The sequence below is a fragment of the Trypanosoma brucei genome (genome assembly GCF_000002445.2).
Source record: "Trypanosoma brucei brucei TREU927 chromosome 11 chr11_scaffold01 genomic scaffold, whole genome shotgun sequence".
Classification (NCBI taxonomy): domain Eukaryota; phylum Euglenozoa; class Kinetoplastea; order Trypanosomatida; family Trypanosomatidae; genus Trypanosoma; species Trypanosoma brucei.
In genome coordinates this window covers 3,406,155-3,433,507 of record NT_165288.1, presented here as the reverse complement: position 1 = coordinate 3,433,507, position 27,353 = coordinate 3,406,155, and the positions used below count along the sequence as shown (strand labels likewise).

At 50.2% G+C, this 27,353-nt stretch overlaps 13 protein-coding genes across 13 annotated transcripts, besides 1 other annotated feature; all 13 read left to right on the top strand.

Moving 5' to 3' along the window:
• Positions 1–100: 100 nt before the first annotated feature.
• Positions 101–1,738, top strand: Tb11.01.4640 (hypothetical protein, conserved; the record flags this gene model as incomplete). Its single annotated transcript, XM_824271.1, has 1 exon — positions 101–1,738. The coding sequence occupies one exon, from the start codon at positions 101–103 to the stop codon at positions 1,736–1,738; it is 1,638 nt and encodes a 545-aa protein (XP_829364.1).
• A 488-nt stretch (positions 1,739–2,226) lies between these two features.
• Tb11.01.4630 (hypothetical protein, conserved) lies at positions 2,227–5,529 on the top strand (the record flags this gene model as incomplete). Its single annotated transcript, XM_824270.1, has 1 exon — positions 2,227–5,529. One exon carries the CDS (start codon positions 2,227–2,229, stop codon positions 5,527–5,529), a length of 3,303 nt encoding a protein of 1,100 aa, XP_829363.1.
• A 352-nt stretch (positions 5,530–5,881) lies between these two features.
• Tb11.01.4624 (calmodulin) lies at positions 5,882–6,331 on the top strand (the record flags this gene model as incomplete). Its single annotated transcript, XM_824269.1, has 1 exon — positions 5,882–6,331. The coding sequence occupies one exon, from the start codon at positions 5,882–5,884 to the stop codon at positions 6,329–6,331; it is 450 nt and encodes a 149-aa protein (XP_829362.1).
• A 389-nt stretch (positions 6,332–6,720) lies between these two features.
• Tb11.01.4622 (calmodulin) lies at positions 6,721–7,170 on the top strand (the record flags this gene model as incomplete). The annotated part of the gene is made up of 1 exon (XM_824268.1): positions 6,721–7,170. The coding sequence occupies one exon, from the start codon at positions 6,721–6,723 to the stop codon at positions 7,168–7,170; it is 450 nt and encodes a 149-aa protein (XP_829361.1).
• Positions 7,171–7,559: 389 nt separating this feature from the next.
• Positions 7,560–8,009, top strand: Tb11.01.4623 (calmodulin; the record flags this gene model as incomplete). Its single annotated transcript, XM_824267.1, has 1 exon — positions 7,560–8,009. The coding sequence occupies one exon, from the start codon at positions 7,560–7,562 to the stop codon at positions 8,007–8,009; it is 450 nt and encodes a 149-aa protein (XP_829360.1).
• A 389-nt stretch (positions 8,010–8,398) lies between these two features.
• Tb11.01.4621 (calmodulin) lies at positions 8,399–8,848 on the top strand (the record flags this gene model as incomplete). The annotated part of the gene is made up of 1 exon (XM_824266.1): positions 8,399–8,848. One exon carries the CDS (start codon positions 8,399–8,401, stop codon positions 8,846–8,848), a length of 450 nt encoding a protein of 149 aa, XP_829359.1.
• A 3,856-nt stretch (positions 8,849–12,704) lies between these two features.
• On the top strand, positions 12,705–17,414 carry Tb11.52.0018 (phospholipid-transporting ATPase, putative; the record flags this gene model as incomplete). Its single annotated transcript, XM_824265.1, has 1 exon — positions 12,705–17,414. One exon carries the CDS (start codon positions 12,705–12,707, stop codon positions 17,412–17,414), a length of 4,710 nt encoding a protein of 1,569 aa, XP_829358.1.
• Positions 17,415–18,383: 969 nt separating this feature from the next.
• Tb11.52.0017 (hypothetical protein) lies at positions 18,384–18,815 on the top strand (the record flags this gene model as incomplete). Its single annotated transcript, XM_824264.1, has 1 exon — positions 18,384–18,815. One exon carries the CDS (start codon positions 18,384–18,386, stop codon positions 18,813–18,815), a length of 432 nt encoding a protein of 143 aa, XP_829357.1.
• Positions 18,816–19,112: 297 nt separating this feature from the next.
• On the top strand, positions 19,113–20,447 carry Tb11.52.0016 (hypothetical protein, conserved; the record flags this gene model as incomplete). The annotated part of the gene is made up of 1 exon (XM_824263.1): positions 19,113–20,447. The coding sequence occupies one exon, from the start codon at positions 19,113–19,115 to the stop codon at positions 20,445–20,447; it is 1,335 nt and encodes a 444-aa protein (XP_829356.1).
• A 778-nt stretch (positions 20,448–21,225) lies between these two features.
• Positions 21,226–21,252: a microsatellite.
• A 542-nt stretch (positions 21,253–21,794) lies between these two features.
• On the top strand, positions 21,795–23,132 carry Tb11.52.0015 (hypothetical protein, conserved; the record flags this gene model as incomplete). The annotated part of the gene is made up of 1 exon (XM_824262.1): positions 21,795–23,132. One exon carries the CDS (start codon positions 21,795–21,797, stop codon positions 23,130–23,132), a length of 1,338 nt encoding a protein of 445 aa, XP_829355.1.
• A 689-nt stretch (positions 23,133–23,821) lies between these two features.
• On the top strand, positions 23,822–24,100 carry Tb11.52.0019 (hypothetical protein, conserved; the record flags this gene model as incomplete). The annotated part of the gene is made up of 1 exon (XM_824261.1): positions 23,822–24,100. The coding sequence occupies one exon, from the start codon at positions 23,822–23,824 to the stop codon at positions 24,098–24,100; it is 279 nt and encodes a 92-aa protein (XP_829354.1).
• A 709-nt stretch (positions 24,101–24,809) lies between these two features.
• Positions 24,810–25,460, top strand: Tb11.52.0014 (Ras-related GTP-binding protein; the record flags this gene model as incomplete). Its single annotated transcript, XM_824260.1, has 1 exon — positions 24,810–25,460. The coding sequence occupies one exon, from the start codon at positions 24,810–24,812 to the stop codon at positions 25,458–25,460; it is 651 nt and encodes a 216-aa protein (XP_829353.1).
• Positions 25,461–25,847: 387 nt separating this feature from the next.
• Positions 25,848–27,032, top strand: Tb11.52.0013 (hypothetical protein, conserved; the record flags this gene model as incomplete). Its single annotated transcript, XM_824259.1, has 1 exon — positions 25,848–27,032. The coding sequence occupies one exon, from the start codon at positions 25,848–25,850 to the stop codon at positions 27,030–27,032; it is 1,185 nt and encodes a 394-aa protein (XP_829352.1).
• Between the last annotated feature and the right edge of the window lie 321 nt (positions 27,033–27,353).

The window sequence follows — 27,353 nt, the reverse complement described above, 5'->3', positions numbered from 1 at the left end:
AGGAAAAGGTAGAACAAAAGGTGCCATTCTTTTCTCCTCTTTATCTCTTTCACAGTACACGATCTTCAAAGTGACGTAGCCGCGCTTTGGTGTCTGCCTCATGGATGAGCGGTCATTTGAGTTGGCGGAGTCTTTCGTTACGCCGCGGTATGTACAAACCGGCGTAGAGTCACTGCACTCGGTTGAACGCACGGTGCGTGCAATTATTGCCCAGCGCCGCTGCCCGGAAGAAGGCCTGCACGACTGTGCAATTGAATTGATAATGCAGCAACTTGCCGTGATGGATACGAACAACTTTAGTATACATGTTGGTGCTGGAGAGCGAGAGGGACGCGTTGCTTCGGTATTGGTTGCGAGGCGCCACTACAGCCTCACCCACGGCATCGGGCGTTCCGGTGACATCTGCAGCGATCAACCGAAGGCAGCCGGGTCAAGTGTGATGTACAAGTTGGTGAATCACATGATGCTCGACTTGCTGCGACAGGCGGGGACCCCGTCACTTGCAAGCGCTGCTGTGATTCCCATGGCAACCGGTATGACCATTGCGTTGGCGCTTCGCAGTATCTTTCATCATCGGGTAGAGGAGCTGCGATTCGACAGCAAGGGTCACACTGAAGAGGAACAGGAAAAGTTGCATGCTGGCCTTCGTACCAGAGGTGATGATTCGGCTGTTCCTCGCTATGTCATTTGGACTCGCATTGACCAGAAGACAGCCCTAAAGTGCATCGAGCTATCTGGCTTTGTGCCCATGGTCGTGCCACTGCGGCGTGCCCCTGTGCTGCGACGGATGCAAAGCAAGGAGGGACTGGGGACAGCAGAGACCCTACTTCATTCTTACTTTTTGGAGGCCCATGTAGACGATGTCGCTGCTGCAATTGAACGCGTTGGGGGCCCTAAGCACGTGCTGTGCGTCTTGTCCACGACGAGCTGCTTTGCGCCGCGGCTGCCCGATGATGTTGTTGCCATCGCAAAGCTATGCAAAGCACTTGATATTCCATATGTTGTGAACAACGCTTATGGTGTGCAAAGCCGCACCATCATGCATAAGTTAGATGCCGCCATTCGACTGGGTCGTGTGGATCTCATCGTGCAATCTGGGGACAAAAATTTTCTCGTCCCTGTAGGTGGGGCTGTACTAAGTGGTGGCAAGACCGCCGTGGCACGTGCCACTTCTTTATACGCGGGCCGAGCAAGCGCGTCTCCAGTGATTGACCTTTTCATCACTGCGCTGAGTCTAGGCCGAAGCGGGTTCAAAAAGTTATGGGACACGCGGTACCTACTGAGGAGGTCTCTCCAGAACCAACTGAAAGGGTTTGCGGGGGCACGGGGAGAATTGCTTTTGGATGAGTTCGATGCGCAATGTGATGTTGACGGTGCTAGTGGTGATTTTGTCGCGGCAGTGCCCCCAAGTGGCGAAGCTGGGTGCGATGGGGTGGAGAGGCCACAACGTAACGACATCAGCTTTGCCATAACTATGCGCACTGTTGGGAGCCCTTCAACTGCTGCTGCAGTTGGTGCACGTTTGTTTCGGAAAGGGGTGACAGGGCCGCGAGTTGTACTTCCTAGTGACAACGTGACTCGGCTCTGTGGTCATTCGTTCAGAAATTACGGTATGCATACGGATGAGACACCCTCTTGCCCGTTGCTTGTGTTGGCCTGTGGTGTTGGTATGACCGCAGAAGACGTGGACGGCTTGATGAAGCGGTTAGGAGAGGTTTGGCCGGTCGAGGGGGTATGAGATGGCTCTTGTGATATCCGGGTTCAGGCAGCATCTGCTGTGAGGGGGGGGGGCGCACAAAGGATCCCATTGGATGAATTTATAGTTTGCCATGTTGCTACGTGAAGAAACCGATCTGGCAGAGGGTGGTGGAGGAGGTGCCAGGTCACCACCCGTTGTAATCGTGTTTGCACTCAAGTGGAAGTTTCTATAGGCGTAGTCAGAGAGGAAAGCATCTCGTAATTGAGGGGAGGTTACCGCGAGGCACGCGTTGTGAAAAGAGTATTGGAAATGCACTATTTCGTTAGCATCGTAATAGCCGTTCTTGTATCTAATTATAAGTACTAGGGTTTACTTCTTCCTCGTCCTCGCACCACCTTTCTCGTTATCACAGTAGGAAGAACAAACACTCTGGGGGTTGTGGCTCACGCCCTCATCTGATTGAAGGGAGGAGGATCTCGGGGCAAGACGGCTGGCGGGGGAAGTGACCTTTGGCCTCACAAGCGGACATGGTGAAACAGCGCATGACGGCGCTTGATGTTCGCGCTTCTGTGGAGGAAATGCGGACTGAGCTTCAGGGTCTCCGGTTGACGAACGTATATGACATTCCCCCAAGGACCTTTCTGTTTAAATTTGGAAATAGCGAGAAGAAAAGGACTTTACTTCTGGAGAACGGTGTGCGGCTGCACTTAACTCAGTTGGTGCGCGAGAAGCCAAAAGTGCCCACGCAGTTCACACTAAGGTTGCGAAAGCATGTACGTGCATGGCGGCTTGATTCTGTGACGCAACTTCAACACGACAGAACGGTGGACTTTCGCTTCGGTGTAGCGGAGGGTGCGTCGTATCACATAATTGTGGAGCTCTTTTCAAAGGGTAACATTGTACTAACAGACCACGAGTACCGCATAATGCTCTTACTTCGTGCACATAAGGACGACGGGGTCAACATGTTTGTGCGTGAATTATACCCTGTGACAAAGTCATTTGAACAGCAACAGGAGGAAGAGTGCCAGCAGCTCACTGAAGGGGCGCAACGTGTTGAAGCACTGCGACGAGAATGGGGCGCAGTGTTTACTCGGCATGCGGAATACGAGACAACGCGATCAACACTCTCTGCCACACATCACTTTGGTCCGTCACTCGCCGATCATATTTTGACAGTTACTGGCGTGAAGAGCGTGAAGAAAGCTAACATGACGTGCAGCGGGGACGAAATGTTCGAAAAGCTGCTTCCTGGAATGTTAGAAGCCTGGCGCTTCGCCTTCTCTCCTTTGCCCACAGGTGGCTACCTGATCAGCAAAACCGCGGCCACCAAGGGTCGAGGGACTCAAGAGCGGGGGAAGGCGCCACCGCATGTAGATGCGGGTGTCGGTACAACGGCTGACGGCGGAGAGGCGGGTAGTGGGGTGGAGAAGCAGCCTCGGCCGCACCTTCAGGGAGTGCAGTACGAGGACTTCAGTCCTGTTTTGCTCGCGCAGTATCGTGGGGATGCCGTTTCGGCGTCCTACCTCCCAAGCTTTGGCAGTGTATGTGATGCTTTCTTCCTATACACCGAGAAGGAGAAGATTGAACAGCATAATGACAGAGCGACAACCTGCGTACTTTCCAAGAAGGAGAAATTCGAGCGCGACCACAACCGTCGCATCGCCGCCCTCGAGCGCTCCGAGGAGGAGAACACCCGTAAGGGCGAACTCATCATCCAGAACGCTGAAAAGATTGACGAGGCAATTGGTCTAATTAATGGCGCACTAGCTGCTGGAATTCAGTGGGAGGCGCTGCGGCGTTTACTGAAGCAGCGACACGCCGAGGGCCATCCAGTGGCCTACATGGTGCACGAACTCTTCCTTGACCGCAACAGCATATCTGTGCTTGTGGAAGAAAATGATGAGGATGTCGAATGTTATGAGGACGAAGAAAGTAAAGTGAAAGTGGGGGGAAAGGGCGAGAATCACCGGTATGGTGGAAACAGCGGTGAAAAAAAGGACAGGGTAGAGGGCTGCAGTCGGACCCCATCTGTGATTGAGGTTGATTTGAGCAAAACCGCCTATGCAAATGCCGCCTCCTACTTTACGCAGAAAAAAGCTAATCGCGCCAAGCTCGAAAAAACTATTGCCGCTACCGCCAAAGCGGCGGCAGGAGCAGAAAAAAAGGGCGAGAGATTGGCTGCGAAGAAACAGACGAAGAAAGCTATCGCAACAGAGCGACACCGTTGTTGGTGGGAAAAATTTAATTGGTTCCGTACATCGTGTGGGGATTTGGTGCTACAAGGGCACGATACACAGTCGACTGAGTTGTTGGTACGTCGTATCATGCGCCTTGGTGACGTCTTTGTGCATAGCGATGTGGAGGGAGGGTTGCCGTGCATCCTGAGAGCCGCGGGTTCAGCGTGGGATGCCTCCACCGCTTTCGGGGAAGGTGAATCTGAGGAAAACAGCATTCAGGTAGGTGAGTCCACCAAAGGGTGGCTGATCCATATGATAAGCCTCGATGAGGCTGCTGCATGGTGCGTTTGCCGAAGCTCAGCGTGGGAGAGTAAGTTCAGTGTCGGCGCGTGGTGGGTGCATGCTTCACAAATTGTTGGAGGTACCGCCGCGGGGTGTTACTTGCTCAGCGGAGAGAAGAATTATTTGAGGCCTCGGCCCTTGATGTTAGGGTGCGGGCTGCTCTTCCGCATTTCTTCGCGCGCTATTGATCCCCGCGAGCGTGAAGAGCTGCCGAATTACGTCCCAGATGGCCCTCGTCAACCACATGGTGTCAGCCACCATTCAAGCGAGGGTGACAAGAACATGGCCTTAGGGCGTGATGATAACTGCTTCCTTGAACGCGACGCCGCTACGGCTCTGCGGCCACTTCCTCAACTTCAGGCAAATCGACGGCATCGGCAAAACACACATCAGCAGCAGCACAGCACGGCATGTAGCGTTGTGACGAAGGGCTCGCAGCCGCTCGCTGAAAATGCTGCAAGCCCTTCAGTGGCTGCAGCTCCTGCTCGCGGAACGGGAGTTTGTGGTGTGAAGGGGGCCGCCGCTGTTCAAACAAAGGCGCAGCAGCTGACGAAGCACCAGCGGAAGAAGTTAAAAAAGATCCAGCAGAAGTACAAGGATCAGGATGATGAGGATCGTTTAACCGGTGCACTCCTAAACGGTAACCAACTTTCAAAGGTGCAGTTGGAGCTGCTCGCAAGTGAGAGGGCCAAGCAGACTAATGAAATTGTAAGAACATCACCAGCAGGGAGCTCTTCCGCTGCTGGTGAGGCAGGAGAACGCTGTGGCGGTGAAGCTTGGGGCGAGGAGTGTGTGGGGGAGGTGCGGGGGCGGGCTCCTGCTAAAGGTGGAGATGCCGGACATTTGCTTGCCGCGTCTCCTTCATGCGGAAGTGACGGTCCAGCTGACAATGAGCGTACACCGCGTGAAGATAATGAGCCGAGCACCGGCGAACCCCAGCCACGGTCTCGTGCTATTGATTCAACGGCTGCGAGTTTGGAAGCCACGCGTGCAGCGAACGATGCGGAGTTTAATCGTGAATGGATTCATTTTACGGCGAAGCCCCAGCCTGGAGACTGTGTGGAGTATGCGGTTGCCGTTTGTGCGCCGATGGGTTCCGTCATCTCGTACAAGTACCGGGCTGAGCTCTCATGTGGGAATGCTAAGAAGGGCCAGGTGGCTCTTAGTTTGATTGAACACTTCACTGCGATGGCTCTGAATGTCGATAACGCCTCAGAGGTACACGCCCTACGGTCACTGGAAATGAATGATGTCATAGGGCAACTCCGAGGTAATTTGAAGCGGATCAGCACTGGCCTTCGCAAATAGCCCGTGCGTACTGGTTGGCATATACGTGTTCAAGCGTCCTTTACGTTCGATAAGCTCCGCGTCCCTGTGCATTCTACTCCGTACGCACTGCTCTGTCAAACGCCATCCGCCTTGGGGCAGCAAACCCCGTTTTTCTAGCGGGCCCCGCAGCGTTTCGTACTAAGCGTAACTTTTCGCGGATGAACGATTGTCAATACCCCTTTAACGCAATCCCAGCGCAATGCGAATGAATTATACTACTTTGTGAGGGCATGTGGGACTCTATACCACACTTCCCACTGTTTATTTTTCCCATGTGTGAAGGAAAAAGGAAGGTAAATAACATTGATAAGTAACATCCACTTGATTTACGATGGCCGATCAACTCTCCAACGAGCAGATCTCCGAATTCAAGGAGGCGTTCTCGCTATTTGACAAGGATGGTGATGGTACCATTACGACGAAAGAACTCGGCACTGTGATGCGGTCACTGGGCCAGAACCCCACCGAGGCGGAACTCCAGGACATGATCAACGAAGTTGATCAGGATGGAAGCGGAACTATTGACTTTCCAGAGTTCTTGACGCTTATGGCGCGCAAGATGCAGGATTCTGATTCCGAGGAAGAAATCAAGGAAGCGTTTCGTGTCTTTGATAAGGATGGCAATGGTTTCATCTCCGCTGCTGAACTCCGTCACATCATGACGAACCTCGGTGAAAAACTAACAGATGAGGAGGTGGACGAGATGATCCGCGAGGCTGACGTTGATGGCGACGGCCAAATCAACTACGAGGAGTTCGTGAAAATGATGATGAGCAAATAGTCCGTGCCTCCTAAAATATACATGTAGATAAGCTTCCCTTCGTTTATGTATTTTTCGAGATGTGTGTGTGGCCTGCACCTTCGTGTCTTGCTCTGCTTCTTGTTTGATGGTTTGTTGTGTACCGAGGTGAGGAAAGGAAGCATTGGATTAGATGAGAGGGTGGAAACAAGATATGGAAGCCTTATGTCTAAGAGAAAATCAGGTATCTACAGCAAGTTTGCAGTACACTGTGTTGTCAGTGGGATTTGCTATGCACCATTTTCCACTGTCTTGGCCATTAGCGTCTGATGGATGGAGATCTCTCTCTTCGTATTGCTTTCCAAGTGAGCTATTTTTGTTACAACTAAGGAAGAAAGCAACATTGATAAGTAACATCCACTTGATTTACGATGGCCGATCAACTCTCCAACGAGCAGATCTCCGAATTCAAGGAGGCGTTCTCGCTATTTGACAAGGATGGTGATGGTACCATTACGACGAAAGAACTCGGCACTGTGATGCGGTCACTGGGCCAGAACCCCACCGAGGCGGAACTCCAGGACATGATCAACGAAGTTGATCAGGATGGAAGCGGAACTATTGACTTTCCAGAGTTCTTGACGCTTATGGCGCGCAAGATGCAGGATTCTGATTCCGAGGAAGAAATCAAGGAAGCGTTTCGTGTCTTTGATAAGGATGGCAATGGTTTCATTTCCGCTGCTGAACTCCGTCACATCATGACGAACCTCGGTGAAAAACTAACAGATGAGGAGGTGGACGAGATGATCCGCGAGGCTGACGTTGATGGCGACGGCCAAATCAACTACGAGGAGTTCGTGAAAATGATGATGAGCAAATAGTCTGTGCCTCCTAAAATATACATGTAGATAAGCTTCCCTTCGTTTATGTATTTTTCGAGATGTGTGTGTGGCCTGCACCTTCGTGTCTTGCTCTGCTTCTTGTTTGATGGTTTGTTGTGTACCGAGGTGAGGAAAGGAAGCATTGGATTAGATGAGAGGGTGGAAACAAGATGTGGGAGCCTTATGTCTAAGAGAAAATCAGGTATCTACAGCAAGTTTGCAGTACACTGTGTTGTCAGTGGGATTTGCTATGCACCATTTTCCACTGTCTTGGCCATTAGCGTCTGATGGATGGAGATCTCTCTCTTCGTATTGCTTTCCAAGTGAGCTATTTTTGTTACAACTAAGGAAGAAAGCAACATTGATAAGTAACATCCACTTGATTTACGATGGCCGATCAACTCTCCAACGAGCAGATCTCCGAATTCAAGGAGGCGTTCTCGCTATTTGACAAGGATGGTGATGGTACCATTACGACGAAAGAACTCGGCACTGTGATGCGGTCACTGGGCCAGAACCCCACCGAGGCGGAACTCCAGGACATGATCAACGAAGTTGATCAGGATGGAAGCGGAACTATTGACTTTCCAGAGTTCTTGACGCTTATGGCGCGCAAGATGCAGGATTCTGATTCCGAGGAAGAAATCAAGGAAGCGTTTCGTGTCTTTGATAAGGATGGCAATGGTTTCATTTCCGCTGCTGAACTCCGTCACATCATGACGAACCTCGGTGAAAAACTAACAGATGAGGAGGTGGACGAGATGATCCGCGAGGCTGACGTTGATGGCGACGGCCAAATCAACTACGAGGAGTTCGTGAAAATGATGATGAGCAAATAGTCCGTGCCTCCTAAAATATACATGTAGATAAGCTTCCCTTCGTTTATGTATTTTTCGAGATGTGTGTGTGGCCTGCACCTTCGTGTCTTGCTCTGCTTCTTGTTTGATGGTTTGTTGTGTACCGAGGTGAGGAAAGGAAGCATTGGATTAGATGAGAGGGTGGAAACAAGATGTGGGAGCCTTATGTCTAAGAGAAAATCAGGTATCTACAGCAAGTTTGCAGTACACTGTGTTGTCAGTGGGATTTGCTATGCACCATTTTCCACTGTCTTGGCCATTAGCGTCTGATGGATGGAGATCTCTCTCTTCGTATTGCTTTCCAAGTGAGCTATTTTTGTTACAACTAAGGAAGAAAGCAACATTGATAAGTAACATCCACTTGATTTACGATGGCCGATCAACTCTCCAACGAGCAGATCTCCGAATTCAAGGAGGCGTTCTCGCTATTTGACAAGGATGGTGATGGTACCATTACGACGAAAGAACTCGGCACTGTGATGCGGTCACTGGGCCAGAACCCCACCGAGGCGGAACTCCAGGACATGATCAACGAAGTTGATCAGGATGGAAGCGGAACTATTGACTTTCCAGAGTTCTTGACGCTTATGGCGCGCAAGATGCAGGATTCTGATTCCGAGGAAGAAATCAAGGAAGCGTTTCGTGTCTTTGATAAGGATGGCAATGGTTTCATTTCCGCTGCTGAACTCCGTCACATCATGACGAACCTCGGTGAAAAACTAACAGATGAGGAGGTGGACGAGATGATCCGCGAGGCTGACGTTGATGGCGACGGCCAAATCAACTACGAGGAGTTCGTGAAAATGATGATGAGCAAATAGTTCGTGTTTGCAGATGGTTGAGGTGAGCCTGGCTTCCTTCTCTACCTTTCCGTCATGTTAAGTTTGTGTATTCGTTTGGGAAGAGATAAAATACTGGTATAAAACTCTTTTTGTGATAGAAAATAGATAAGGGTGTTGGTGCTTCCCGATAAAGGGGGAGGAAACTGTTGAGGAGGTGCGTGAAATAAAAGCAAAAGTGGCATAAGGTGTACATGATATGGGGCACTTAAGATTCTCAGAAGGATTTGATACATGGCATCATATCAGTTTCGTACTGTCGAGGAGTACTGAGATTGCTCTGAGAATTTTTGAATCCCTTTGACCTTTTTAACATTCTGATGTTACCGCGTTACCCGGATCTGTAACCTCACTCCTTCGGAACCATTTCATCCTTTATTTACATTTTTGTTATGTATATGACCTTTCCGGCTGTCATCAGTGAAAGGGACCTGTTTGTGTTAAACGGTTTCATGTCTCGGTGCTTCGCAGGTTCTACGTAAACGCTGAAGCTCATTGGGTACACAGACTTCATTTTCTCTGCAAACATTTGCTTGCATGGCTTTAACGCTTCCGTCTTTATTCTGATTGTTCTCCCCAAACAGGAAAGAAGTAACCACAACCCAGGTTTAGGTCCGACAGACTGCCGTAGGTGTGTTGGTGTCCAGATTTTGTGTGAAATACATGGATAAAGGTATGAAGGATAAGGCTCCTGTATCTAGTCAACAGGATCATTTCAGTAGGGGCGGTGCCGTGGGAGGCAAGCCCATTTCTGATGTTCGTGGCACATCTCGTCCCTTCTACCGCAAGCCGGTGTCGCACAACACCATCGCGGAGCTAGCGGAAGGTTTTCGTGTACTGAGTAACGGTCAAAAAACAATATCAATTCCAATGAAGGAGGTCTCTGCGCTTATGGCAAGCGTGGGGCTACACTTGTCAGACGAAGAGTTCCATGAGGTGATGCGTGTTTTTGGCCAGGGGGAACAGACGAACACGGAAGAGCTTAGCTTCAAGGACTTTCTCTCGTTAATGATGTGCGAGGTAGACGATACGATGTTGGAGGAGATGCGTAGCGCTTTTCTACATTACGACAAGCAAAAGACCGGATTTGTGACAAAGAAACAGTTTACAGAGCTTTTCGCCACAGGTGGTGAATGCTCAACCCCTGAGGAAGTAGAGGAACTTCTGACAATTGCGGAGCAAGACGAAACCGATGACAAGATTGACTACAATAGGTTTATCAACGAATTGGTTCATCGCCTGAACTTCATGTAGACATAAAGGGTACGTCCCATTCTTACTATGACGGCGGGGATGCAGGCGGTAACTGTGGTTATTCGTACAGAGGGATGGTACACTGGGATAAAGGGACGGCTTCAGTAGAGGGGGTGGGAATGCTGCTTCAACTTTCTTCCGACGCATGTGGGAGGAGGACGACAAAAAAACAAGAAGTTAGCGGTAAAGGGTGATGCTCCGGCGAGTAATCTTTCCACTGACAGCACCGATGTTGTTTGAGGTTTGCTTTTTCTGTGGGTTATTCAACCTTTCCACCCTTGAGCTGTTTCTTCGCTTGGTGTTACTCGTTCCTTGAGCTAGTCTACTGCGAGCCAAATGCAGGTAGCCTTCCGCGGCATCGCTTCGTCACTTCACCTTTCTGCGCGTTCTGTGTTTGCTTGTGTGGTTTTTTCCCTTTGGCGTTTCGTTTTTATTAATCCCACCTACTGGTCAGCTTCAGTTTGGTCTCCCTCGTTCTTTATGCACGTGTAAGTAGTTTCTGCTACGTTATTCGCACGACTGCGCCGCTGGCGATCTAGGGACGCTAGTTCAACATTTCTCTTCTCATCCGTGTCTTCGCTTTGCATCACCCACGCCAGAAGGATAGCACCATGCAGATCTTCGTGAAAACCCTCACTGGCAAAACCATTGCTCTTGAGGTTGAGGCCAGCGACACCATTGAGAACGTAAAGGCCAAGATTCAGGACAAGGAGGGTATCCCTCCGGATCAGCAGCGGTTGATTTTTGCCGGGAAGCAGTTGGAGGAGGGTCGCACGCTTGCGGACTACAACATTCAGAAGGAGTCGACACTGCACCTGGTACTCCGCCTTCGAGGTGGTGTGATGGAGCCAACGCTTGAGGCACTCGCGAAAAAATACAATTGGGAGAAGAAGGTGTGCCGCCGCTGCTACGCCCGTCTGCCCGTACGCGCTACGAATTGCCGCAAGAAGGGTTGTGGCCACTGCTCCAACTTGCGCATGAAGAAGAAGCTGCGTTAATGTACCTATCACTTCATGCTTAGCGGTTATCTGCGGGTTATCTGTGAAACATGCCTCATTTCTTTTTTTTTTTCCCCCTGTTCGTGTTCCTTGCTTTTCGTTCGGTAAAGGTAAGGGTCATAGTGAATGGTCTACGGGTTCTTTCGTCATCCAGGACACCCGTGGCTGGCCTGGTTATTACTTTGCTGTATTACCCTTCTCGTGTTCCTAATCTGTGGCACTTCTTGCATTCCCGTAGCATCTCTCCTTTTTTCTTCTCATCCGTGTCTTCGCTTTGCATCACCCACGCCAGAAGGATAGCACCATGCAGATCTTCGTGAAAACCCTCACTGGCAAAACCATTGCTCTTGAGGTTGAGGCCAGCGACACCATTGAGAACGTAAAGGCCAAGATTCAGGACAAGGAGGGTATCCCTCCGGATCAGCAGCGGTTGATTTTTGCCGGGAAGCAGTTGGAGGAGGGTCGCACGCTTGCGGACTACAACATTCAGAAGGAGTCGACACTGCACCTGGTACTCCGCCTTCGAGGTGGTGTGATGGAGCCAACGCTTGAGGCACTCGCGAAAAAATACAATTGGGAGAAGAAGGTGTGCCGCCGCTGCTACGCCCGTCTGCCCGTACGCGCTACGAATTGCCGCAAGAAGGGTTGTGGCCACTGCTCCAACTTGCGCATGAAGAAGAAGCTGCGTTAATGTACCTATCACTTCATGCTTAGCGGTTATCTGCGGATTATCTTGTTAAAGTTTTATTTATTTATTTCGTTCACTGACAGTGGTCTTTATGTTTTTATTGACCTGACATGTTGATGTTTTGTATTTCTGTTGGTTACCATTGCCTTATCATTCGCTTCGGCTTACAAAAAATTCTTCCAAATTCTGCCTTCGTTCCTGTTGTTTCAGGTATCTAGTTGTTTCACCGTGGTCTGTGAAACCATCTGTACCTTTTTAGGGGAGTACCACAGTCATCACTTAGAGGTATTGTTAATTATAGGATCAGATACTTTGCGGTATTTACCTTCTCTGCACTCACGGCTTTGCGAAGCTCTCTCTCTATTCGACGTTGTGTTACTCCGTCAGCCTCCAACTCTTAAGTGAACGCACAAAGTTTCTCACGGCTTATTGTTCGTCCCAGGAGCACAAGAAGGTTAAGGGAGCCGCTGCAAGATATTCACTCCACATCTAAGGTGCAGTAAAAGCTGTAGGCGTTTCACTGCACTCAGTGAGCAATCATAAAGTTGGTGGAGAATATTTTCGATCACAGGAATATTAGAGGAGCGAGAGTAAGTCGAGTGAGAAGGTGACTTAGCAGCCAACTCTCCGTGATATCGCAGGTAACGCGGTATCGTGTTTTGTTTGTTTGGGTGTGAGGAGAGTTACGTTCTAATAAGCGTAAGTGGTTAACTCTATATATATTGTTGTAGTTTGTGTGCGTGCTGTGGCCGAGAGGAACTCACTCGTTGTCTGTTCGTGGAGGGACGCAGGAAGAAGCTGGACTCAGGAAGGAAATTTGTCCTTGTGGGATAGCTTTATTTAATTTTTGCTCGGTTAAAGTGATTGAGAGCAGTGTTACCAACATTTTTTGACAGCTATGGCGGATAATAGTAACGTTGGAGTGGAAAATACCGATCATGCACGGTCATTTGTGGAAGTTAATATTTTGAGGGGTGACCTCAACGCGGCGCGTAGGTTTCCCTCCAACTACGTGCGCACATCAAAATATACTCTGGCTACATGCATACCGAAGAGTTTGCTTAACCAGTTTCGATGCGTATCGAATATATACTTCCTTTTTGTTACCATCATCACCATGATTCCCGTTGTGAGTCCGGTAAACCCACTCAGTACCCTGTTGCCTCTGTGTATCGTGGTTGGGGTTGGGATGTGGAAGGACCTTTGGGAGGATGGCAAGCGTCGGAAGTCTGACAAACTCGTGAACTCAGTGGGCGTGCAGGTGCTCCGTGGCTCCGACTTTGTTTCTGTTCCATCCCGTGATGTGCGCGCTGGCGATGTGATACTTTGCGGACTTGGGGATGTGGTGCCGGCTGATGCAGTTGTGTTGAACACCTCACTGGTGGATGGTGTGACATATATTGAAACGTCCAATCTTGATGGCGAGACAAATGCTAAAACACGGCGTGCAAAACCAGAAACGATAAAGGCACTTGGGACAGTTGAGGATATTATTGAGGGTTGTTTGCCAGATGCTGCCACGTGTGCCCACTTCTTGAACAACGGCAGCTTGGTTGGGTGGAAGCGATGTGATAGCCGCGGTGGTGATAACGGCAAAGGAGCCATTTCTCAGAATGTTCTTACAGAGAATGGGAGGACCTCAGGGGGTACGTCGGGTCAGCGGGCTCGCGCTTCGTCGGCCTTTCGTGATGTCGAGGTGACCGAGGTGGAAGATGGTACGCCGCAGAGTGTGGAGCTTCCGCCACCGACGAACGTAACTCAATCCTTTGCGGAGCAAACTTCAAAGAAGGGAACGGAAGGAGGGCACGGGCGCACCAGTACCGCTACGCCCACACCGTTGGAGACGCGGGGAAGTGTGTGCAACACGCTGGAACTTTCAAGTAAGGAGCGCACCATCACTGAATGTGATGATCGTGTGCCGTCAAGCACTGTTGAAACGTCGGATATACGCGACCGGGTGCGGGGGGGGCCTTCTGGATTATGCTCAAGCTCAAACCCCTTCGCCGCTGGTACTGCTTCCAATATTTACCCAAGGGCGGGTGCTCCTGGCTCTGCTGTCGCGTTGGCAAATGATGGAAACGGCGTATTGAACGACGCACGGGGAGATGGGGATTTTAAGGGCGTTTTGTTACGCGGGGCGACGCCATGCCCAGACTTACACTCATGGATTGGGCAGCTGCGCCTACGATGTGGGAGCGTCGTGTCTCTTTCCATTGATCAGTTTCTACCCCGTGGTTGCATTATTCGAAACACTGAGTGGGTTCTTTGCGCCGTTGTCTACACGGGGAAAAATACCAAGATGCTGCTCAATCTCAAAAGCAAGGGGGAAAAATCATCCTTAACTTCCCGCCGAATCAACCTTATCAACATCATCCTTCTGTTCGTGCATCAAACAGCTTTGATAACTCTATGCACAATGTCGGTGCATTGGCGCGCTGAAAGACTCAACGGACTTGAGGGAGCGGGAAGCGGCCATACCACGTGGTACATCCAATGGGCCCTGAGTAGGTATGGAGCGTCAAAATACTTTGCCCTCATGTACCTGACAAATTTCATTCTTCTTTCATTCCTCATTCCAATTTCGTTGTATGTTACGATGGAACTCAACAAAGTGCTTCAACTGTATCTCATCGCAAATGACAGACGCATGGCGAGCTACGATGAGTTCAAGGGCGTACTGCGCTACTCTAGGCCAAAGACATCTTGCCTGAACTCGCAGCTAGCGTACGTCAGATACGTTTTCACAGATAAGACTGGAACCCTAACGGAGAACGTTATGACTTATGTTGGTGGTTGTACAGCGACCGAACGGCATGACGAGAAGGAAAGACCAGGGGCACTTGGCGAAGCATTCCTTCGGCTCGTTGAGGCCCGACGCCTCAGTGTACCTCCAGCCGTTGGGGAGCCAATTATGACTACTGATGCCTTGGAACGCCGTCAGGTTCCCCAACAGGGGCGATTCGACTTCGATGAGGAGGCGATGGAAAAGGAACCACTTTTCCGGTACCTACGCAACTTGTCGCTTTGCCACAGCGTTGTCTGTTTTGACAGACCTGAGGTGGAATCAGCGGTTGCCGCAGCCGTGGAAGCAGCGGCGGCGAGCGGTCATTCGGTCCTTGGTGGCTCACTTCCCCCAGGCTCCCAGCACGCCTTCACGCGTCGCCCATCTGCGGCAGATGCCACATTACCGAATAATAATCGAATAATGGGGTGCAGTGGCACAACTGACGCGGTTGAGATGGTGTGTCACCGTCGGGTGTCAAGCATAACCCCCGGAAGCGGTTCTGTCTTCGGCGCCTCCCCATCGACTGGTGTTGGGCGTTTCTTGCATGGTCACACTGGCAGTGCGTCATGGCGCATGACGTGCCACAATGATGCGCTTATGCATGAGCGCTCTCTCACAATGTCTAGAAAGGTGAGAGAGTTTAGGGACGAGTCAAAGATATACGAAGGGCAGTCACTGGATGAAGTTGCGTTGGTGTGTGCGGCTCGCGACAACCTTTTCGCGCTGCAGGGAAGAACTTCCAAACATGTTTTTGTGAAAGTTGTGCAGAAGGTGATGTGCTACGAGGTTGTTGCAGAGCTTCAGTTCACATCTCAAAGAAAATTGATGAGCGTGCTTTTAAGTCGTTGTCCGGATATGGATAATGCCTCTACAGGTACTCAGGACAATGTGCGAATAAGTTACCACCGAAAGGTTCAGGAAACACAGACGTCTCCAAGCTTTGCTCGGGCGTGGGAGACCCCAACGAGGTCATCGGGCCAACACAAGACAATGAAGGTTCTAGGGGATCAAAAAGGTGATCCAACGCATCCAGTGACGGTGGAAGAGGATAGAAAAGACCGTCCCGTGGATTCCAATGCTAGAGGGAAGAAGCTTCCCTTTCTGTTGCTCGTGAAGGGTGCGGATAGCAGCATGATGTCTATCATGAACAAACAAAACCCACGGAACATTGATTTGAAGGATCTTTTTGAAGTGGAAATAGATTCGGTTGCCAAGAAGGGCCTACGAACACTTGTCCTTGGTCAGCGGTGGGTATCGGAGGAGGAGGCACGGGATTGGCTGGTCAAATTTAATGAGGCGCAGTGTCGCTTGAACGATCGCGACGAGGCATTGCATGAAGTCTACGCGCTGCTAGAGAAGGATGTTGACCTGATTGGAACTACGGCTGTATCCGATGAGCTGCAGGAGGATGTTCCGGAGACGGTAAAGTTTCTTATGCAAGCCGATATCGTGGTGTGGATGCTTACGGGAGACAAGCGGGAGACTGCTGTGACGATCGCATGCACTAGCGGCATCATCGAATCGGGCTGTGAGGATATGGTGCATCATCTCGATGTTTGCAGCCAATTATCTGGTACCACAGATCTGCAAACGGAGTTGAAGAGTGAGCGTATACGAGAAGTGCTTCGATCACAACTTTCTGCTGCCTCAAATAAGTGTGATAGCGCAGAGGAACAGTACGGTAAAGATACTCACAAGATGGTGCTAGTGGTAGACGGGCTGACGTTAGACGCCATTTTCTGTGATGCAGACCTCACAAGCGAATTTTTCTCTATTGGTATGCGGTGTCGTAGCGCTGTGTGCTGCCGTATGACGCCGCTTCAGAAGGCAAAGATAGTGAAGCTTTTCCAGGAGAATACTGGGGGCGTTGCGTTGGCGATTGGTGACGGTGCTAATGACGTTTCTATGATACAAGAGAGCAGTGTTGGTATTGGTATCATGGGGCTCGAGGGCTCGCAGGCCGAGTTGGCGAGTGACTATGCGATTCCCAAATTCAGATTCCTGAAGCGGCTACTCATGGTTCACGGTCGCTTTTCACTTTACCGCGATGCTCATTGTCTCGTGTACAGTTTGCATAAGAATGCCTTTCTCACGTCCGCTATCGTTGTCTACACTATTTCTAGTGGTTTCTCCGGTATGGTATTAATCGATTCGTGGCTTATTACTTTTTTCAATCTTGTGTATTGTTCACTTCAGCCAGTTTTGATGGGGGTGTACGACAAAGATGTGGAGGATGAGTTGGCAGAGTCTCTGCCGTCGCTGTACCCTCCTTTGTCCAGGGAGAACATGTTCTTTAGGTGGGGTTATTTTACCAAGTGGTTTGTTGATGGCGTGCTACTCGGAGTCTTATTATTTGTACTTACCTACTACGTTTTGGGTGATGATGATGCGCTTCATCCGTATCGGAGCGGCTCAGTGGAGGATTACGGTACTCTATATTTCATTTTGTTGCTTTTTTTGGTTAATCTGCGCGCAGCGTCCGCTATTGTGTGCTATAACCTTATCACTGTTGCGGTTCTTGCGCTGTGTTTTATTGCTATTCCGTTTTTGACGCTTTTCTACTCGGCTCTACCAAACGTATTTGGCTCGAACAGGTGCGTTTACGTGGCGATAGAGCTAGTGGGAAACATTAAGTTGTGGCTCATGTTGCTTCTCTGCTTCGGGATATACATCATGTACATTATGGGAAGCAACGCATATATCGAGCTGTTTAAGCCATGGCTTAACGGGGAGCGGGCTATGAGAGCAGCGTGGGAGTCGCCATACAAGGGAGAACACCTTGCAAAGGTTAAACTGTTGCGGGAGCGCTCGCGGACAAGGTAATGATATGGTAGTGAATGTATCACTGTTATGCCAGCGCGGAACCTCAGAGAACCACCAACATCAACACAGAATTGGGGGCTGCCTATTTCACGGGCGGCAGGCCTGGCGTCAGCTCTGCTGCCTTTGCCCACCTGTGCCTTTACCGTCATTAGTAATGATATGTGGTATTGCTTTTGAAGAGGGAAGCTGTTTTCTATTCACCCACCTGCGCCTCTGTGTAGGAATGATAACGGTTTTGAGGTGGGGGTTTTGTTCTTCTCTCGTTACGGTACAGAAGTAAGGGGATAAACAGTTTCATAAAATAAAAACTGTTGTGTGGGTACACTTTGCCGTGGTAGCATTTTGTAGTACCTGCGAAAAAGTGAGCGGCATGTGTATCCGTCCATAAGGATGGGATTTCTCATACGTGATGCAGTTACGTGTCTTTTCTTTTCCCTTCGGTCACACTATGAGAACATGAGGGGCGCGCGGGGAGGAGGAGGAGGGGTGATTTCACTGTAAAAACATCATTGCGCGCCAGTGCGCTTGGATTGAAGATGAAAGGAAAAATATGAGAAGGGGAATAAAGGCGAGCGTTGGGATAGGTTGAAATGAGTGAGTAAACAGATTTTTTAATTATTTGTTGACATTGATCTTCGTTTCTGTTGGTCAACATGTCAATCGTTGCTTTCCAGAATTTGATAGTGCGTTGTCACTACGGTAATGATACTTTTTCTTTCGAGTTATTTTGCTCCGTGGAGGGATCGGTTCGTATTTGTGTCGGGTAACATGTCGCGACGGTGAATGGTTTGGTAAGGGTAGTGTTACTGTGGAGTGATGGGAAGGATCACGTGAAAGAGAGAAAAGTATGCAAGTGTACTTGCCTTTTCTATTCTAACAATTCTCTTCTTCATTCCACTAATCGCTTCTGGCATTGACATTTGCGTGCACCTCACCGGTTTCCTGTTGAGGAGTCACCGTGCCCCACTGATGATGCGCATACGTATCTCAACCCCTTCGCGTACATACCACTCCAGCGCGCGAGAAGAGGATGGGATACGTATGCATATTCTTTTCTTATTGCTCTTATTTTTGGTCGCTATCGTGCTCCCTCCTTTCTGCATTCGCGTGTTCGAGTGCTCTGATTTTCCTCCTTTTTTGTACCCGCAAATCGTTTTGTGTTCCGCCGATTTGTTATGCAACGATTCTCCACGAATATTAGCTTCATTTCCTCTTGAATCTTATGTTTTTGTTTTTATCGTTCATTTTCCTGTAGCGACAAATAGTGGGCTGTGCTGGCACGTGACATTCGCTTTCGCCCAAACCCACATCGACTCAATCACTCGCTCTTCGGTTGTTAAGGTGTTTGCAAGGTTCACACGAGCTATTTTGACTGGGCCAGCGGGACTAAGGAGAGTTTGACGTACGAGGCTAACTTGGGAAGCAAACTTGCAATTCTTTGTCAATCATTGACATAAAGGAAAAGGTAGTTAATTGGAAAAGGGTTCATCTTTTGGCAAGTGGGGAGAAGAAGGGCATTTGAGGGAACGCGTGCCGGTTACTTGAGCTGGTGCACGGACTCAAACTTCTAAAGTGGGTGAGTAGTAGACGGTCCCCATTCGCTTTGTAATCTATTTAAATTTTATAGCTAATTGTTTTTTTTTTTTTGCGTACTCGTCGTTATTCTCTGTTACCCTCTTCCCTTCTTTCGGTTGAGCAATGCTCCCCTCGCTCATCCGTCGTGTGGCTCCCTCCCGTGTTGCACTGGTACCGCTGTTCGCGGCACTGAAGACGACTACACTGCAACAGGCGCCCGGTGGCATTACCCAAGGGGACAACAGACACCCATCTTGCTCAGGAGAGGACGCCGCTTTGGGTGCTCTACAGCAGTCGCCTCAATCGAAACTCTCGTTGCAGGAACCGCTGCGGCCATTAACAGCAACTGCCGCGGACGGTAATTCCGTGCCCATTGTTTCCAACATTGCAAGGGAAAGGGGATACATTGTCGACGCCAACCGTAGTTATTTCAGCACCGGCGCTAACAAGTGCAGCGATGCTACTGCGATAGACGGTGGTGTACCGCAACCGGTTGAGGATCCCCTTGTTCACATGCTGCGGTGTGAAGAAGAGTTACTTCACACCTCCGTGGAACGGTTGAACGCAGAGCGCAAACTTGCGGAAATGAAGCGCCGTTTTGGGGATGAGATGTCCGCTTTGCATGAGGGACTGAAGGCTCGTGAAGAGAAAGTGAGTCGTATGGTCCGCCGCGCCGCCAGGGAGAGCGGCGTCCACACTCACTCAGTACAACCGGCCGCTGTAGTGTCTTATGCAACAGCGACCGACGATTGGGGCGAGGTGGGTAAGGGTGTTGCGGGTGATATTGTGGATGACGGTGACAATGTTGGCCACCGCTGCGGTGACGACGGTGAGATTGCAGACAACGGGACGCAGACGCCACGATTACCCGATGATACGTTTGTAAAGCTGCAAGATCCTGAAGAAGATGATGCAAGCACCGAGGATGACGATATTAGTTCTTCCGAAGTGTATGCCGACGTCCCGAGCCCCGGAAGAGGACAAAAAAGAGCAACCTCTAGTGAGGGAACCGTCGCTAAGCGCAGAGGAAGGCCACCGTCTTTGAAGGCCGCCTCGAATAAAGAAACCAAAAAGCATGCGGGTTCAAGGGCTCGAGGTGCCTCTGCCCGAGGTGAACGGAAGGACAACGCTATGCGAACAGCGTCGTTTGCGCGGGCCGCATCAGGGAGCGGGAAGAGTCCAGCCAGCAGAAAGGTGTCACAGACCAAAAAGGCTCCTCAAGTCGGAAGGGCATCTCAAACCAGGAAGGCTGTCCAGGCTCAGAGGCCCCTGAAGCAACAGCAACAACGGCAGTCGAAGGTTGGTGCGAATAGCAGAGGCCGGGGCAGCGGTGTTAGGGGAGAAAGGGGTCGAAGAGGCACAGTCGGTGGAGACAGTAAAAGTATTACTCACCCTAGAGGCTCAACAGCTTCCGGGCGGCAGACTGCTGCGACGCGGAAGAGAGCAGGTAAGAAGTAACCAATTCTTGTATCTTTGTATTTGTGAAGTTCTAGAGTGTTTGTGAAGTCAGTCATGTTGGGAGCCCGTACCGTTAGAGCGGCTCCGAATTCACCCAAGCACGCACATATATATGAGAGTGAGGTGAAAGTGCGAAGAGAAGGGCAACCTCTGTATATCTGATTTTTGTAATTTTAGGGCCGGGAGACAGCCCCTTTATGGGGGAGGGCTTTTGTACACAGAAAAAAACCATAATGGAGGAGAAGTGTTGCTTGGTGCAACACTACTTCACTGTATATTTGTACTCCGGCATTCAGTGACCTTAATAACATCTGTTTCATCAGTTTTTTTTGTTCTTCTTGCTTTGACGTGTGCTGGGTGTCCACGCTCATCAGTTCCAATATACTTGTGTGTGCTTTTGTACTTGCGGACACGCGTGGTCGCAACGTTTCACGGTTTTGTTTTTTTACTTCTTCACTTTGTACGTTCTGACTCCAAACATTCGTCTTTTTTTTCGTTTCCCTTACTTTTCTGTGGTTGGGCATCGGCCTCTGTGCCTGCTTGCGCACGTACATCCTTGCGTGCGGCTACATTCACTTATGTCGCTGTGTAGCGAGCTTCAGCTCACCTTGCTTCCTCATGTCCAATTGGTGTTATTGCTTGTCCCACTTTTTCCTCCTTCAGGGTTTGTTGCCCGCACACTTTCCAGTTACATCATGAAGCGTTAGCCACTACTTTTTATTACTTAGGCTGCTGTAAGGGCGGGTCAGCCACATAATCCTTCTACGATTTCAGCAGCGTGTGTGTGTGTGTGTGTGTGTGTGTGGTGCCAACTCTTCACAGGTCCCTATTCTTTGAGTTTGCGCGAGTTGGCTTGTTCCTCCTCCATGAGTGTCGCGCTGATGAGGTTCCAACGAAACGTGTGCTAGTCGATGTCTTCATGGCATTACGTTCTACTGATATCTGCTGGGAGATGGTCAGACTTCACAGTGGTAAAGCAAACAGTAATACATATTCAGTAGATGTTGGGGCAGCTACACTAGTTTGCCTTCTCCCCAGTGCATGCAGCGCTGCGGCTCTCCACTAATGTGAGTTAATGCTACAGTTTGTTGCATGGATCTATTACCGGTTGCACCCTTTTCTTGGGTTAAAAACATTGCTGCCATTTCTTGCGTAACCAAACGCTCACATTGGTTGCTATGTTATGAACTTTTTTCCCCAGTAATACCTCGTTTTCCATCTACTTCTGCGTCTTGTATCATACAGAGGTGAACGAAAGGAGGTAAGTAAAGGTTGCAAAGATTACAAGAATTATCCAAAGTTTTTTTCTTTCGTAGACATTTCCTGTGGTCACTTATTTCAGCTCCTATGGGGGACGGAGAGCAGGGCTCCGGCCACCGCATCCGTGTGCACGACCCGGTGCTTTACACGCAGCTAATGAATGCGGCTGATTGGAGCCACGTAATCGAGAATGAGGGGAGGCAAATGCAGGAGAGCTTGGCGAGACGTGAGGCGGAAGCTGCACTCGCCCGCCAACGCGAGCAAATGAAACTAGATGAAGTGAGGCGCCGCTTGGAGCAGACGATGGCGACCCGGCGTGAACGACAGTTAGCTGAAGAACAACAGAAACAGCAAATGAAGGAGTTTAGAGAACGCATGAGCGCGGTTGGGCGACGACATGCGGAACTGGTTTCTATGTGTAGTGCTGCCCAGCGGCGGGAAGTCTTTCGCACTCACCGCGCGTTGTTGCGGCTTAGTCGGCAGCGAGAGGAAGAATTGCTGCGGCCTATACAAGAATTCATTGAAGAACAGTTATACGATGATGAGAGTGCTCAGATGCGGTCGGAAGTGAGAAAAGCGATGATGGAAAGTTATGTTGCGGAGTGCAATCGGCTGGAGAAAACGGCGTTAGGTGGTGTATTTCTCGACGTTATTGACCCGGTTAGCTACGACCCGTTTCTGCAACAAAAACTATGTACGATACGGTACCCTGAACCGCCGCGCCCCATGACGGTAGTCGAGGCCCATCGCTTAGAGGCAAGCGAAACGGTGAAGCACTATCAGCAGTTAGCGTTGGACTATCGTAAGCTTCAGCGGGAGTCGATGACAGGCGCGTTATCCGCTCCTTCGCAGGCTGAAGACTCGGTCTACACTCTGACACGATGCATGTCACCATCGGAGGTAGCAGTGGAACCTTACCAGCAAACCCAAGGGAGTCACCCTCCGAGATTCAGGGTGTCGCGTTCACCCAGCCCCACGAGACTTCGACCTCCCCTTAATCGAATGCTCCCTGGGGGGCTGGATGGAACAGCGAATAAACTCGACATGTTAAAGACTTTGTCGACGGTTGCCCGCAGATGCGGGATGGATGCCGGACCGGGGCACGTGGTGACGAGGAACAGTCGATCCAACGAAGTGATGCCTCTCCTTGGAACCGCCACTGACGAAAATGATCAGCTCTTGCAGTGGATGAGCCGACGGCAACGCTCAACACAGTCACGTTTTCGCGACTTGCCCGTCAGCAAGTGGGACCGTTTCACGGAAACGGCTCTTGGTTGGAATGCAGCAGCGGATGGGTCCATGAAGGAAAGCCTACCCCGGCACAGAGATGCTGCATATTACCGCCAGATGTCTCGTATAACGTTTGCCCATCTGCCGTATGTCCCCGGTTGTGCAGGTCAGCGGGCTGCGGTGACAAACAAATGAAGGCATCGTGACCCACTGGCGTCTGTTGCACATAGCTGCCGTACACTGGTGAGGAGCCCACGCGTTCGTTTGATGTGCTTGCCCTCGCGCATGGCTTCACGCAAATTGAGCTATGTGAATGCTACGTAGCGTTGTCAAAGCTGTCGGTTGCAGGTAGTGTTCCCAAAGGGCACGCACGGACAACGTAGCCGGAAAGGAGTGGCAGAGAACGGTTCCGGCAGGGTGACTGACGCGCATACCCCTGTACGTAGTGATGCTGTGACAAGTGTGATTGCAGTCTGTAGCTCGTTTGCTGTAATATGTACCTATGTGTTGTCAAGGGTTTGCTTTTCATAGCGACAAAAACCCTTTCCATCCTCATTCCCTTTGCTGAAACCGTGTATGTAAACTTTCCAATTATCTCTCGTTGCTTGCCTTAGTTGACCAGATTCTATCATCGGGGTTACAGTCAGCAAGTTGAACCAAAAGTTTGTTTTTTACTCTCTTTTCGTGTCTTCTCGCACCACTTGCTCACGCCAAATGCAGCTGTCTGTGATACACCTTGCTTTCCCCCTTCACTTTCTTCCATTGGTAAGGTCGAAGTTACCTGTTAAATGTAAGTGCGGGGGTGATTATAGGCTAAGCTGTCATCCTCAAACGGTTACGCTACACTACGCTTAAACATTTTTTGTGGCAGTGATTGAGAGTCTATGAATTCCTACTCGCGGCTCTTTAGTGGAGACCAAACCGCCTTGAAATGGGTTGGTTGGAGGCGCCGTGTGGACAAACAACTTTTCTTTGGGAGCATATTAGTCGCAGCTGCTGTGTACGCCGGTGTGTACTACAGCGAGGAGGCGGAACGCAGTAGGCGGCACGCATCAATTGCAAAGGATATCGAGCGGGAGCGATGGCGTGCCCTTGAGTTGGGCCTGGAGGAACCCACGGATGATGGGTTTGCTGACAAATACATTGGGCAAACGAGAACCTAACGGGGAGGCCGGTGGTGTTGTTTGTTCGTTTGTTTGTTTTCTTTTTCTTTTTTCACCTGGTCTGTCTTGTCATTGAGGAGCCGGAGCACACATCATTTGGAGGAACGGGGAGAGGGGATGAGCTTATGAAATAATACACCCTTTAAAGATAATTACCCTTCTCTTCCGGGTATTGCTGTCAGAGGGGAAGTATCCGTGTTTTGGAAGTTGTATGTAGTCCGTCGCAAGCGTCCACCGAAAGACATTATAAACCTTTAAAGAAAAAGAAACGCTTACTCCAACCCCAACCGCTATTTCGCCGTACCTCTCCGTGTTTCTACCTCTTCTCTTTTCCTCTCTTTTGTTGGACTGCTCTGAGGGGTGTCTGTCTGCCCTGTTTCAGAAACTATTTTGCTGTACCTCCCTGTTTTCAAACTCTGCATAGCACTTTTAAGATACTGCGGACGGCGGGGGAACGCGAAAAAGGGAAACGCACTAAAAGAAAAGGTTGGGAAGCCCAGCGGGAAGGCCTCCGTTGTGGCGTCCACCACTTCTTTTCTCACTCCATTTTCACCAACGAACACCGACCACAGGAAGGTGAGATAACAATCTATCACAGGTCATACGCCAGTGGGGGGGGGGTGGAGGAGGAGGGCACAACACCGCGGGAGAACGACACATTTTTTCCATTGCAGTGTGACTTAGTTTTGCTTACCAATTCACGTGCGTTATGCCATCTCATACCACTTCCGATGGCTCGCCAACTACCGGAGGTGATAAGTCTGGCCCCCGGATTAAGATTGTTTCTCTTGGATCTGTTGGTGTCGGGAAAAGCTGCCTCATCAAGCAGTACTGTGAGGGTCGGTTTGTGTCAAAGTACATACCTACCATTGGAATCGACTATGGTGTAAAGCGCGTTGATGTAAGGGTGCCAGCGCATTTAGCACCATCGGGAAAAATTTCTACTCGCGTGAACTTCTGGGACATGTCAGGATGCGAGGAGTACCTGGAGATTCGCAACGAATTCTATAGGGCAACAGAGGGCGTGCTGTTGGTTTACGACGTAACCGACGCCGAAAGTTTTTTCGCACTCAACCAGTGGGTGAAGGAGATGGAAGCTCACGTGAACACAAAGGGAAATGACACGTACGTCGCCCGGGTGGATGCGTCCGTACCCTGCAAGGTTGTGGTATGCGCAAATAAAATAGACGAGGTGTCGGAAGGAGGCGGTAGAAAGAAACGGGCTGTGAGTAGTGAGACTGGGCGGCAGTGGGCGAAGGAGCATGATTACAAGTACTTCGAGACGAGTGCCTGCACGGGTGCCGGAGTGGAGGAGGCACTCGAGACACTCTTCAAGGATGTGGTGGCAGCTTTCTTTTAAAAGGGGATCGGAATTCGCGTGCGTGTCGGTTGCCGTACACATGGAAATGTGTTCAAGCCCTCGCGTTTGGTCTGGCGAGTGACAGGTTGTGCTTGGCGTGGTCAATCTACTTGGTTGTCGTAAGTTGGGAGCGTGCAACTCAGTTTACTGGGCATACCTTTAGCCCAACCTAAGCCTTTCTTTTTTGTCGAAGTTGACCAGTTGCATTGTATGGTTACTTCTTGTTCTTTTCATTTCTCTCCCTTCGACTGTTGTTATATTGTCCATGACGTAGCGCCGTCCCACCGATAGCAGCTGCATATCCCACACAGGGAGTTTAAGTTCTTTCGCGAAGGTTTCCGAGAGAAGGGGAATACGATAACCAAAAGTAGGGACGCGGAGGAAAGGATGTCTCGGGGGCATATGGCTGAGTTTGTTGTGAGGCAACTCTCCGGGCTTCGTGTACTTCCGTCTTTGGCGGATGTAGACACGAGCTCCTTTCCTGTGATCGGCACGCATAACGGTTCTTTCCACTGTGATGAAGCCCTAGCTTGTGGGATGCTACGTTGTAGTGGACAGTTCCGTGCGGCAAATGTTTTACGTACGCGTGATGCTAAGACTTTGGACCGGTGCAGTATTGTGGTGGATGTCGGAGGTGTGTATGACGCGGATGCGCTACGCTTTGACCACCATCAGCCGACCTTCCATGACACGATGAAAACCCCGAAATCCATGTACCGAACGCGTTTGTCCTCTGCTGGCCTTGTCTATAAGCACTTCGGACGCGAGATAATCCAGCGCTATGTTGAGGCGGCGCTTTCTTCTTCGTACCGTGCAGAACTCCTGAAGATGGGAAGCTGGTCTGAGAGTAGGAAAAACTTGAGTGAGGCTGAACTCGACACTGTTTTTGACATTGTATATAAAAACTTTGTGGAACACATCGACGGAATAGATAACGGTGTTAACTCCTTCGGACCCGCGACAGAGACAGTTACCGCAAGTGGATGCTCTGCTGATGCCCAGTCTGCTTCGTGCGTTCGTAATTACGCTGTCACGACGACTCTATCAGATCGAATTGGGCGGCTAATGCCTTGGTGGAATGAAGGTGGTGACGGCAATCCCGAGAGCGAGAACACCGCTTTCTTGCAAGCGGTGGAGTTGGCTCTCTCCGAGTTTGTGGCCGCTGTTCATTTCTTTACGTTCTCATGGATGCCTGCCCGTGGCCTTGTTGAGGACGCTTTCCACGCCGCTGAGAGCGTGCACCCGAGTGGCCGCATTATAGTCCTGAAGGAGCGCTTCTGCCCGTGGAAGGACCACCTCTTGGAGATCGAAGCCGAGCACGGGAAGGTTGGTCACGTGCTCTACGTTCTATTTTCTGATAAAAGTGGCTGGCGCGTGCAGGCGGTACCGAAGGACGCTGTGAGTTTTGAAAGTCGCAAGCCGTTGCCTTGGAAAGGAATTCGGGATGCCGATCTGAGCGAGGCTAGTGGTGTGGAGGGATGCGTTTTTGTCCATGTGTCTGGGTTTATCGGTGGAAACAAAACCTATGAAGGAGCGTTGCAGATGGCCACAAAGGCACTCGTGGCTGTGTGACGCGGTTCACGCTTCTTGACCCCGTGGGTGGAAATCGTTTACCCGCCCTTCAGTCGTTTAGCCCTTCGTTACCGATAAAAAATTTTCCGACTGCTATCGATTAAAGAGGGCGGGTGGGGTCTTATGTAGTGATGTCGCTACAAACTTTTCGGATGGACGCGAAGTTTGTATCCCGATGGAGAAAGGATAAATAACAGCTTATTTGATTGGACAAAACAAAAAAGACAGAGGAAAATTTATGCACATTTGTGTCATGCTTTCGCTTACCACTCCCTCACCTAAGTATTATAAGGTAAATAACCGTTGCCAGCGGCGCCGAAA